Below are 13,626 nucleotides of genomic sequence, written 5' to 3'. Positions count from 1 at the left end.
ATATTTGGGGGAGAGCTTGGGTAAATGCAGCCTAAATCCTCTGAATCCAGAGAGTAAAGAAAGCACTATAAATTACTTTTACTACGGTAGTTCCAGCATCTCGTAAGATTCAAAGTGGGCAAGTACTTGCTCTGCTTCCTCTCTAGGGTGGAAAGACACAGCTTGGTTGGAGCCTCCTCAGTGGCTACAGGCACATTATGGAACAGCTTCCCCTGTGAAGTGTAGTTGGCTCCTTCCTTCCTGGCTTTGTTTGCCAGTTACTAAAGACCTTTTTATTCCTGCAGGTTTTTATCCCCACCCCACCTTGAGAGGTTTGTAGGGTGGCAACAGGTTTGGAGAATGGGCCTATTCTGTGTTGGCTCACCGTCTGAGGAATGCTCTCCCCCAATGATCCTCGAATGAAGGCTAGTATAGGATTTAATAAATAATAATCAGGCTAGTTTCCACATTAATCACAACTTCCTTGCCCTTACCTTTATAATAATGATAATGATGATGATGATTTATACCCCGCCCATCTGGTTGACTTTCCCCAGCAACTCTGGGCAGCTCCCAACAAAATATTAAAAACATGATAAAACATCAAACATTAAAAACTTCCCTAAACAGGGCTGCTTTCAGATGTCTTCTAAAAGTCAGATAGTTGTTTATTTCCTTGACATCTGATAGAAGGGCATTCCACAGGGCGGGCGCCACTACTGAGAAGGCCCTCTGCCTGGTTCCCTGCAACTTCACTCCTCGCAGTAAGGGAACTGCCAGAAGGCCCTCAGAGCTGGACCTCAGTGTCTGGGCTGAACAATGGGGGGTGGAGACGCTCCTTCAGGTATACTGGACCGAGGCCGTTTAGGGCTTTAAAGGTCAGCACCAACAGTTTGAATTGTGCTCAGAAATGTACTGGGAGCCAATGCAGGTCTTTCAGGACGGTTGTTATATGGTCTTGGTGGCCACTCCCAGTCACCAGTCTAGTGGCTGCTCCTAGCCTCACTACCCTTAATCTCCCTTATCCATCCATCAATCCCAATGTATCTCTGCTCATCTACTTGGCTCCTCTGACTTCACCATAGTCAGCTGTGGCAAAAGCATTCTTACTTATGAGTCACTCTGACAGAGTCTGGCTGGCCGACTGCGTTGGTTCCATCGGCTAACATCGCTTTGTCACCACCAGTGGTATCTTCTGATTGGCCCTCCTCCTCTTCACTGTAACCTCCATGCCGCTTAACAATGCTTTTGGGTTGGAGGATATGCAGTTCTTCCTCCTCCAGGTTTATATCATATATTTCCCCTTCGAATTCCACAGACAGGGAACGAGTCTGGCGCGTGTGAACAAACCGCGGTTTGTATTCTACATTGGTAAAAGAACACAGAAGTGTCAATTAGACAACTACTCACAGTGCACTCTTTATAAAGAGGGGAAGGAACCAAGACCCGGGGACTGATTCAGAGTAACTGGGGAGAGGGGAATAGTACATTCATGATGATTTTCACTACAAAGCTCTTTGGTCCAAACAATCACTGCAACAGACATGACCCTACCTAGCCCTGCACTGAACACTTCATTTCTTTAAATAAAATGGGACCTAACTTTCCAGGGCAAAAAAACCTTCCCAAGGCAATTTTCAAAAATTGCTCTGCCCAGGCCTGCTCTACACAGCACAATGGACTGTGACGCTATTCTTGGAGAGATTTTAATTTTAATAGAGAAGCATTAGGACGATGTCATTTCCTCTCCCAAAATCTGAACTGCTACAGCCTAATTTACATTCTCATTCTGTTCCATTTTTCAGAGTCAGACAAGAGAAATGCAAGTCCCTAGGAGCGGGGAGGATATGAAATGCAACTTTACCAGCATAATCTTGCACAAAAATGGTCCTTTCAAGACAGCGATGGGAAACCTGAAACCCACCAGATGTTGCTGGACTCCAACTCCCATTAGCTGCAGCCAGCATGACCAATGGTCAGGGATGGTGGGAGGGGGGCGGTAGAGCTCAACAACACTCATAGGACAACAGGTTATCTTTCTCTGATTTATGAGATGTTCACATGGAGGTCACTATAATTGTGAGCAAGGCCTGTGATGTTCTGGTCAGGTGAGGTTTTTATTTTTCCACCCCTCTGCAGCTTCCTTGGTCCAGTCCCCCCGCCCCCCCCCCCCAATCAAGTATAGCTATGTTGAGAAATGCCCTACTCCACCTGGTAGGCAAATACAGGTTTTCTGGCTGGTTACAGAGCCACCATAGTGAACTGCCACTTTGCAGATTACTGGACATAGTACCTTGTCTGTCTCCCTAATATAAGAAATGTGCACTTGATTCAATTTGATAAGTAGTTCACATCGGAGTCCACTGGAGGGCACTGCAGAAACATGTGTTGGAAACTAGCTAGCTAGGAATTTTGCTTTAACAGAAATCTGGATGCATTAAAGTACAACAGGGACAAATAATTTGTGTACAGATGGCTGAACAATTTAAACTGCATTTAGGGCTGGGAAAAAGCGATGAGCTGAGTGATAATATTGCCATTGCCAGGTTGATCTAAATAGTTTGTTCTAGATGTTTTCTGCCCAGCAGAAAGCCATTCATAAGCATAGCTTTTTATCTTGTAAAAAAAAAAGTGTAAGACAGCAGGCAGTTTGCATTAAGGATGCATTCAGTAAATATATACATCTAGATGAGAAATAGCTGCTCAGTAGGACAAGAATACAGAACATCTACTTGGGTATATTTTACTAGCCTTTATAGAAATGTACTAGAAGCATGCTTTTGAGCTACACTAATAACTTTTTCTTCAGATATAAATATTTAAGTACTACTTAAACCTGGCTAAGCTCACCGATGTTGTTTATAATAGTCTAAAAACACAACGCTCCATTAAACTGAGAGCAGACAGATTTTGTAGTGGTGTGGTGGTTAGAGTTGGACTAGGATTTGGAGACCTAAAGCTCACTTGACTATGAAGATTCCTGGGTGTACCTTGGGATAGACACAAACTCTCACCTTTACCTACCTCACAAGGATGTTGTGAGGATAAATGGCGGGGGGGGGGGAGAGAACCATGTACAGCACTTATAAATGCAATAATTCAAGGAAAAAAATGTTTGTAGAGTCAGGAGCTGATGGGAGTGGGAATCGCTTTGGAATAAAAATGTACTTTCTCCACATTTACTTCTATGGTTTAACTTGCTTACCCGGTTGGCTCTGGCCTGAAAGCTGATTAGTTGCCCCTTCCTAATTTATGCTTCAGGTGAGCGGCCTTGTTTGCCCCACCCGACCCACCTTGCATACTGAATCCAGTCTTATTATCTTATTATTTCTTTACCACACTTCAAAATCTTCTCTGAAGAGGTGGGCGGCTTTGTGACCGATGAAAGATCCAGCCAGTAAGCGCTGTAAAAATTCACCTTCTACTCTAACGCACCCTGCCCTCCCAAACCGGAGGAGAAGACTGTAGGGTTGCCAGAATTATGGTAGGTTTCCAAATCAAGCTCACTGCCGAAACAATGCACATCTATGTGCAGCCTTACTGGAAGCCCTATTGTTCACTGCCTTCGGCAGGGATGGAAGCTGATTACAAATTTTCTTAGAATTCCCGAAGTATAATGGCATCAACTTTCTAGTCTCAAGAGGGCTCAGAGCAATATATGTGGGAGACTACAGCTGCAACCCCGTGTCATCGGTTGCTTACTGCTCCACCTGTCTCCTACTCACAGCCTGCTTTAACGGATGCTGAAATGCAGAAGCAGAGGTACCGGCACATGTCTCTTGAGCAAAGCAACAAATTGTGCCTGTTAGACTGCATGACTGGTTGGAAACGTACTGAACCTGCTTGTTCTGTCAGGGGCCTCTCTCAATAGCACAGTCTGTGAAACACTGGATGAAGGCAATTAGGAGTGATGGACAGGCAGTCCAGGCCAGTGAGAAGCCGTTCCACCAGTGCACTGGATGAGGAAGGTGGGAATAGCTCTTGTACAAACGGCCAGGGGAAACTGATGCAGACGTCACACAGCATCTATTGCCTGAGGTGACCACTTCACTGTGTCTAGTGGTAGGGCTGGCCCTTCCAGAGCTGAATGAAGTTCGTGACTAATGCATACAGTTATTAGTTTATTACATCAAATAATCACACAAGGTGATCTCTGACTAAGTCATACTTAGAGCACACCACCAAAGTCAATGCGCATACTCTTTGAATGCAACGTACTCTACCAGATGCCGCCCACAGTGATTTATATTAAGTGGCATAATTTTTTTCAGTCCACAGAGAACTTGCAGGATTTGTTTCCCCAGATGGAAGATGTGTGGTGCCTAAACCTGGAGCAAATTAAAGTCTCTGACCTTTCAGAAAGCCTTCAATATACTGTCACCTACTTTGTATTCCGGGGTTTCTCATAAAAGCTCTTTGATTTTTTCTTTGAGTCCTACTGCTCCGGTAATCAGCTTCTCCGCAGTCGCAGTCATTTTCTTTGCTGCTGTATCCCCGGGAGTGAATGCTTCGCGTTCTCTTTCTGATAGCAAGGATGTCACTGGACGCTTTACATTTGTGAATGCGGAGTTTGCCAGACGCGTCTTCGATGCACTGCCACTTCTGCGGCGAAAAGACAACGAACAGGCTGCTCAAATTTATCTCTCTGAACCTCCATTTTTATTTTGAGAAGAACAACAGGCAATGCCTTCCTTGTGGTCCATAGTTTCTTTTTGCACTCTTGCAAAATGTTACCTTACACTCCAGGTAAACCTGTGTTTGCATAACATGCAAATGAATTACACCATGGGTAGGCAAACTAAGGCCTGGGGGCTGGATCTGGCCCAATCGCCTTCGAAATCCGGCCTGCAGACAGTCCAGGAATCAGTGTGTTTTTACATGAGTAAATGTGCCCTTTTATTTAAAATGCATCTCTGGGTTATTTGTGGGGCATAGGAATTTGTTCACCCCCCAAAAAAAAATATAGTCCAGCCCCCCACAAGGTCTGAGGGACAGTGGACCGCCCCCTGCTGAAAAAGTTTGCTGACCCCTGATTTGCACCATTGCAGCAATGGGAAATATATAAACCATACAGATCAACTATATTAGGAGTAGCTGGGCAAAAAAAGCAGCCTCTGCTTCTCACTTGGATGGTGTGGTGACGGGAAATAATGGGGGCCAGTGATGGTCACTGGTATGCCCCTGCAGCCTCAACCTCACTGCTGCCCTACCCCACACCATCCCAGTTAACTGATCCCACCATTAGGACGGTGGCTCCATATCCCACACCCCACCATGCCAGCTGTGTCCAAACTATTGCATCCAGTGTCTTCCATTACACTCAACTCGTATGTCCACTCACTGACCAGCCTCAATTAACACAGCCAAGAAACCTTCAGAGGACTCCCTTTCAGGAATACACTGGTGCAGGGCAACAAGAAGTTGCACTAAGGTTTCTCTCTGCAATCCCATACACTGTGCAACCAATCACAGCACATCCTTGCAACTTCTCCTCTAGTCAGAGTCTGCACAGCTCCTCAAGGGCAGGCACAAGCCCCTTCTTCTCTGCACTTACATGCTCTCTTTGACTATTACTTACTGCACTATGTGGACAGGTTAAATGGAAGTTGCATAGGACTGAAGCCCTTAGATAATCTGAGCTTCGGGCTCACGCTCTGAAACTATTACTGCTTTCAATTTTTATGAATGTGCAGGCTTTGAAACATCCCAGCTAATCTACCACAAACTGCAAGTTTCCCTATGGGCTAATGAAGAGAGATAATGCAGTTCTTGAGAAGGAAGTTTTCCAAAAAGCCACAAAGTAGTAGTTAAGCTTGATCTGCTGTTGCATAAAACAGCACTTTTCATGCACTGAAAACAACAGTTTGTGAGTGGAAATAGATCTGGAGCACTTCCACGTCTGCTGAAGTCCAGCTTTCTTTGCTAGATCACAGAATATCAAGAACAGCTGCTAATTGCTCCTAATGGAAGTTAAAAGCCCATTCAGGTGACCTGCAATATCAGGGTCCTCCGTTTGATCCCATATGCAGCTGGAGCAAAGCCACACACACATCGCATACAGACCAGGGGTGGTGACGGAGGAAGACAAGAAGAGTACTAGCATGCAATCTGTTGGATCGGCTACTTCTGGACAAGCATAGCCTCGATCTACAGAGATCAGTAAACTACAATGGACAGTTTGCTATGTTTAGAATTGACCTATCCTATGTCGCCCAGCCAACTACAGAGGGTTTCACTTAAACATGGGCGTGCTAGATGCCAAAACAGATTAAACCGTGAAGTGCTTTCCATGTCTACTCAGACGTTATGTCCCACTGCATCCAACAGGGTAAACTCCCAAATAAGTGAGTATAGGACTGCAGCCTAAATGGATATAACCAGAAATGGAAAATTACTAAAAGCAAGGGATGATATGGTTTGCCCTAGACTCAAGGCAAAAGATTCCATCACTAAAAAGCACTAATGTAAAGGTAAAGGTAAAGGTAAAGGTAAAGGTAAAGGTAAAGGTACCGCTGCCCGTACGGGCCAGTCGTGTCTGACTCTAGGGTTGCGCGCTCATCTCGCTCAAGAGGCTGGGAGCCAGCTCTGTCAGAAGACACTTCCGGGTCACGTGGCCAGCGTGACGAAGCTGCATCTGGCGAGCCAGCACCAGCGCCGCACACGGAAACGCCGTTTACCTTCCCGCTATAAAGCGGTCCCTATTTATCTACTTGCACTTAAGGGTGCTTTCGAACTGCTAGGTGGGCAGGAGCTGGGACCGAACGACGGGAGCTCACCCCGCCGCGGGGATTCGAACCGCCGACCATACGATCAGCAAGTCCTAGGCACTGAGGTTTTACCCACAGCGCCACCCGCGTCCCTTAAGCACTAATGAGACCTGGTTAAAAACAAGCTACTATGTTGCTGAGCACAGGGTGCCACACTTTATCATCACTGATGGGACAGGGAGGGGGTTTTATCAGAGGGCAATGCCTAACCGTGTCCCTTTGAGCCACCATTTTTTCTCAAGTTAGGAAGCTTCCCAAAATGATAGCTGCATCAGTCACCAGTGCTTCCTGCCCTCGTTGATGTGCTTCTCCTTTAGATGATTATACAGATCAGCTTCGCTTCCTGTCTTTACTGCTGAGGGTTCTTCAATCACTAACCCTGATGGCTCTTCTTTACAGACACAGCTAGCCAGTCACCTGTTGCCCACTGGCAGCCAGCTGAGAGAAATCCTTGACCATCCTCATTTCTTTGACCCAGTCATAGCTTTCAGGATTATGAAAAACCCTCCCACTTGTTTAACATCCGTTATGCCCTAAGCTTCAAAACACAGTCCTGAAGAAGGAAAAATGCTTGGAATGTTTTGGAAGGGAAATGTAATGATGTCCACCTAGGGAACCTTTGGCCCACCAGATGTTTCTGAACTACAATTCCAATAATCCTCTGCCACTGGCCATGGGCTTGCTGTAGCTGATGGGAATTGTAAGTCAACAAGAGGGCCACAGGTTCCCCACACCTGACCCAGGGAAACAGATTTCACCTGAGAAAATTGCCACTGATTTCTCTCCTGTTACCCAAAGGGGTGCTGCAGATCTTTGGCCACAATTTAATTCCTTGATATTTATACAAGTCCCCTCTTCTGTTCAGCATTGATGTGGTTGCACTTACTGGTGTAAAAATAATTCATGCTCTGCTACAGTAATGTCCACATCCACCAGACAGCAATCCTAGCCTGACTGCACTGGCTGCCAATTAGTTTCCGGGCCCAATTCAAAGTGTTGGTTTTGACCTATAATGCCTTAAATGGCTCAGGACCACAATACAGTGGTACCTCAGGTTCATACGCTTCAGGCTACATACGCTTCAGGTTACAGACTCCGCTAACCCAGAAATAGTACCTCCGGTTAAGAACTTTGCTTCAGGATAAGAACCGAAATCGTGCTCCGGCGGTGTGGCGGCAGCAGGAGGCCCCGTTAGCTAAAGTGGTGCTTCAGGTTAAGAACAGTTTTAGGTTAAGTATGAACCTCTGGAACGAATTAAGTACTTAACCCGAGGTACCACTGTACCTGAAAGACTGCCTCTCCCCATATAAACCGTCATCATCTGAGGCACTTCTTTGTGTGCCTCCTCCACGTGAGGCCTGGAGGGTGATAACATGAGAATGGGCCTTCTCTGTAGTGGCTCCCCATTTGTGAGATGCTCTCCCCAGGGAGATTCGCCTGGTGCCTTCGTTATATATTTCTGGGGCCAGGCAAAAATGTTCCTCTTTAACCAGGCCTTGGGCTGATTTATATTTTGCTGCCTTTTAAATGTGTCTGTGGAAAGGGGAGTTATTGTTTTGCTGTTTTGTTTTACTTATTTTCATGTTTCTATCCTCTATTTTACTCTGTGAACTGCTCTGTGAATCTAATAAACAACAACAACAACAACAACAATAACCAGTCCATGATAATAATTAATATATGCCTCTCCCACAGGTTCATTGTAGTTAATGGCACAGGGGCACCTACTGCCTATTTGTTACAGAATACCAAATCTGCCTTGACACGTCTTGGGCCTGTTGCATATTAAGATAGCCCAATGGTTGTCATGGTGACTACAAAGCTCTGAGCTGTTTCCAAGTCTGAGACCACTTCCATCAGCTCTGACAGGGATTGGCTAGGCAAAGGGATGATTGGTACTGAGGAAATCTCCGAAGTCTCTCCATGGCCCAACACCAGGCAAAAGTATTTAATATATGTTGTCTGCCATGCAAGCTACCTGCTGATAGAGACTGAATATAATTTAAGCTCCTTGGAGGATTTTCCAGTATCGATTATGAACCACAGCACAGTAACAGCTCAATCCAGCTTAATAAGAGTTGAGATGAGCTGAACAGAAAATCCAAAACTGAACTGGCAAATCCAAAAGTAGCCCCTCTTACAGATTTGACATAGTCTTGGGAATTAAGTAAAAGGGCAAACATGTACACATTACTGCTGGTTTTCTAAAGGTTACAGTAGAAAGTACCCATCAAATATAATGTTCAAATAATTACAAGTAATTATTTCCTATTGTGGCCTTAAGCAAGTTCATACTTCTTCTGAGATATACAAAAGGTATCTTTTGTAAACTCCTCATTACTACAAGTAACTGTGTTTTCTAACAGGAAGAGAGAATTTACAACATATTTCAAACTGCTAGTATAGGGAACACACAAACAATACTTATTTTTCTGTATTCTGCCATCTATAGACTACATGCAAAATTCTAAGGACCAAACTAGACATTATGCTAGATGTGTCTTTGCATTTAATCACAGAACTGAACTGTTGGGAGGGACCCCAAAAGTCATTTCATCCAACCTCCTACAATGGGGAAATAGAAGTCCCCAACTTGAAGTTCCTGGAGCAAGAAATTAAAAAGTCCCTGTCCCAGGTCCTTACTTCTATTTGCCTCCTCCTCCATTCATGCCTGAAAAGTTATTCCCACAAATCTAGTCACCTGAAAGGAATCTGGACAGTCTTTTCAAGGAACTGCCAAGAAAACTGGCAGTGATACACACCATTCTGGAAAGACTTTTCAATAAATCCCAAGAGGCAGATTATGGCGCCCTCCACTTATTGGTTTTATGTGTATTAATATAGATTTACATTCAACATTGTTAAAGTGCAATAAATGCCCCACTTAAGTATTTAAAATGAACACTGTTTACTTAATATGCTGTGACAGCTTTAGACAGCCATTAAAGCCTTTCATGTAATGAGGAAATTAATTACAGAGCCTACAAAAGATGCCTCAACAGTAGGCATGCTTAGAGGTTATGGAAACTCTGGCAGCTGACAATTTAGGCTTTAAGAATGTTGGAAAGGTTGATCACCAAGGCATAAAAAATACGGTCCAGAGTGAAGAACTCATTTATTTTCATTGAATGTCCCCAAAATATCCCTAATGACCCCTGCAGAAACGCTGGACAAATGCCCAGATGGCATAGTTGAAAGAGTTTACCTTTAGCTAATTAAGTCACATTAAAGGTAACTGGAATGCATCAACTTACAAGGTAGCATAAAATAACTGAGAACAAGGTAGAAGGCATAACATTTACATGCCAGTTTCCCCATTAAATTTTCTATTTCCTAGTCAATTGAGGGGAAAAAACACATTTACAGGTAGGAAATTCTTCATAGAAACTGCTTGGGGCAAGTGTTATTCTGAACACATTAATGGGAGTATACATTCTTTAATATCTATAAGAGCTTGTGGCTATTCTTGCCAGCATACTGTACTTTTCAGTGCAAACATTATTGAAAATTTCAAAGACATTTATAAGGAATGTGTAGTTTCATGCTAAAAGACATCAATATTATTATCAATATACAGGCATACATAGAACAGCACATAACCACATAAAAATATAATCTTAAATACACATTAAAATCTAATGGCGGAGGAAGGTGATGGTGGGGTAGATGCCAAACTGATTCTGCAGGATTGAAGCCACTCCTATTGATAATAGTGCATGGTTGAGTCACATTGAAGATCAGTGTTGCAATAATTTTAAAAGCTGCCATAAAATGAGTCTGAAATACCCAGAACAAAGGGGCAGAAGGAGCGCATATAAAGTCTAATGCATACTGGACTAAAGATAACCCAAAGCCAACACCAATTTTGGATACGCACAACTCTTTCAACTCAATTTCAGCCTTGGTGAGGCAATTAAGGACAAATGGGTGACTGTCAAATTCTGTTTCTCTCACTTCCTCATTTTTCCAATCTTAATTTTGCACATTTTCACATCAGTTTGTAATTTTTTTAAAAGCTGAAAATGTGTTGCCATTTTTGTGTGAATTTCTCCTACCATTCAGATTTCTGTATGCAATTTCTCCTAGTAGACACAGTTTCACAAAGCAGTTTTAACTAACAGAATGCATCTTTATGTTATTTTTGTACACATAACTTGGAAGGAGAACCACACTGCAAAATTTGGAGAAGTGTGAATTTTGAAGTATGGCTGTGTTTTGGTTCATATATTGTTTTGCGCAGTGCAAGTTAGATAATTTCACCTTTAAATGTGTTCTGGACTAAATTTCTTCTCAATCCCTAGGAGAAACCCAGTTATTCCCCAAGGCTCAAAATGATGTGCAAGCATGAGAGGGTTTTTTCCACTCTTAAACTTGCCTCTCATTCTATGGACTAGACATTTACCATCTCATGTGTCTTGTGAATGATAGTGGAAGAATGTGCAACCTTATACCCAAACACTGTCCCTTACATTTACACACACACAAAAAAACACATTACACAAAACCTAGAGTCTGGGCTTTTGTTTGATGATCCTACTTAAATTAAAGTTTCCTGTGCACCATAATTGCTTTTGTAAATGCTACAAGGTTGCTTCAAAAATCAATAATGTCAGCAGTCATGTTTATACGCAGTGTCATAATATGAAATGCTTTTAGTGGACTGTCTGTCTGGCTAACCACTTGATACTTCAACCCAGCTTTTACCTGCTGATGTGTTTCAACTGTACTCTATTGCTACCCATAAAGGTGGCCTTTACCAGTATATGAATGGATACTTATTTATTTTGGGAGCACAGAGAGAGCACCAAACGAGACTCTGCATTAAACGGCATCCTAAACTTCCTCTGAAGTATTAAATGCTCCTCGAGTAAAAGCAGCAATCTCTACAAAACTGTACAACTCATGGGTCTCTGAGCAACTTCTAGGACAAAGCAACAAAACGGACATGAAATCTGTCATTAACATAAAAGCTGCTTTGAGAAACAGTAAATGCGTTAACAAAAGTGACATAAAACTACTGCTAGCTTTTTCCAAAGCTAATGCCAAACATCTAAGAAAACCCCTTTAGCTGTTCTAAGGGTGGACTCAGGCAATCCTCCTCTTTAGACCACACAGTGATACTTTCCATAGCTTGGAATTCACATAAAACTGAAAAGGACTGGCATACATTTGATTTCTATAGCCTTCTATGTAGCAATGACATACCATGGGCTCCTCTGGAGCTGGGTGAGAGGAGGCCTTGTCCAGTTGATTATAGAGAATGGAACCCATCTCATCTAACATCCTGTCTCCAGCATCAGCTTACCAGATATCTCCAAAATATTCACAAGCTGAGCCTAAAGGCAGCACCAGCGTTGCATCTAGCAGTGCCCTTGACACCACTCCAAGTTTCCCCTCCTTACTCCCTGTGGCAGCAGCTGGGATGTGACAGTTTGGGTCTTTTTACTATCAGCATCTCAGCAGCAGCAATGGTAGCAGAAAGGTGTAGCAGCAGCAAATGCAGCAATCTAGGCAGCCGGTGCTACTGTTGGCACCTAACACTGAAAAGAATTCCTCCCATAATCTCCGAGGAGCTGATGTAGAGTTGCTTTGGGTGGATGCCAGCCAGGCCAAAAGCCAGCAAGTGTCTGGCACTGAGAGAAGCCTCAGGCGCAGGAAGCTTTAGGTAGCAGCCTGTTTGTTGACAGGCCCTCCTGAGGACTCAGGCCATTGGCAACTGCCCATTGATGCCAACTTCTGGTGCCAGATCTACATGAAGACACCAGTCCTCTCTCACTTGTTTTAACTGTTTGGCAGAGGAACGGACTACCTTGGAAGATGGTGAACTCTCCTTCACTGGAGGTTTTTAAACAGAGGTTGGGTGGCCATCTGGCAGGGGTTCTTTAGCTGTGATTCCTGCATTGGACTAGATGACTCTTTGAAGTCCCTTCCAGCTCTACAATATTTGCAATATGATTTGCTTCCCAGAATCTAGTGTCTAAGAGACCAGAACCTGGGCGTTTCACTTGGCTTGTACGGAGAGGAAGAACCATATGTGCACTGCCTTGAGCTCCTTAGGAGAAAGGTAGGATATAAAAGTAATTTCAAAAAATTAATAAACTGCGTGCTCACCTAATCTCTCAAGAAGGCACACACAGTAGAGACATAATGAAAAACGGAGGGATAGTCTCTTGCTTACCTGACCAGGCTGCTCACAAGCTGTTTGGTATCTTGCTTGCTGACACAGCTCCTTTACTCTCTCATATTTGGGCAAGTGATTCGATTGCTGGGCATTTTTGCTCGCTTCTTCCTTCTTGCGCAGAAATTTACTTTTTTATAAAAAAGAGAGAAAGGAAGCAGCACTCTAAGGCATTTATAAGTAGCACAAATGAATAAATTGCTTACAGGTATCCTGAAGATCAAGCAATATAGAAAATGCCGTGAAACAAATAAGGCAAGCTTTCCCTGTAGCAGTAGCAAATAACAAAAAGCCAAGAAAAAGCCAATGTCGTACCCTTCCAGATATTGTTGTACTGCGACTCACACCAGCCCCACCCAGCATGGGAAATATTCAGGGATTATGAGAATGGTAGTCCGATAACCTTTGAGAACAATGTGAGCTATGTGCCTTGAGATGAACGATGTTCATCAGGCCCAGGGTAAAAAACCTGGAAATGGCTTTCATCTGTATCTTTGGGGATTTCTCTGTTTCAGCCAAAGTTATCCCCTTTCATAAGACCTTCTACTATTAAGAAGTTGCGTGGAAGCCCCGGGCAAACCCTTTCCAGATATAACACACCCCAAAAGAATATAAGTAGGGAGGGCAGCACTGAAGATGTCACCCCTGAAATGATGCATGCTCATTAGAACACCTGAGCAGAGTCCCTACACAGACTGCCAT

General features: G+C 43.6%; 1 protein-coding gene across 11 annotated transcripts in view; it reads right to left on the bottom strand.

Moving 5' to 3' along the window:
- The window catches only part of SULF1 (sulfatase 1), a 115,283-nt gene that overhangs the window by 13,021 nt on the left and 88,636 nt on the right, over nucleotides 1-13,626 (bottom strand). For all 11 annotated transcript variants that reach the window (XM_083623233.1, XM_083623236.1, XM_083623234.1 and 8 more), the window contains 3 exons: nucleotides 12,925-13,054; nucleotides 4,365-4,581; nucleotides 1,090-1,342 (listed from right to left, as the gene is read on the bottom strand). In XM_083623233.1, the coding sequence (XP_083479359.1) occupies nucleotides 1,090-1,342; nucleotides 4,365-4,581; nucleotides 12,925-13,054 (600 nt within the window). The remainder of the gene's footprint in view (nucleotides 1-1,089; nucleotides 1,343-4,364; nucleotides 4,582-12,924; nucleotides 13,055-13,626) is intronic.

The sequence above is a fragment of the Podarcis filfolensis genome (assembly GCF_964270895.1).
Source record: "Podarcis filfolensis genome assembly, chromosome: 7".
Taxonomy (NCBI): Eukaryota; Metazoa; Chordata; class Lepidosauria; order Squamata; family Lacertidae; genus Podarcis; species Podarcis filfolensis.
This window is presented reverse-complemented; position numbering and strand designations above follow the sequence as displayed.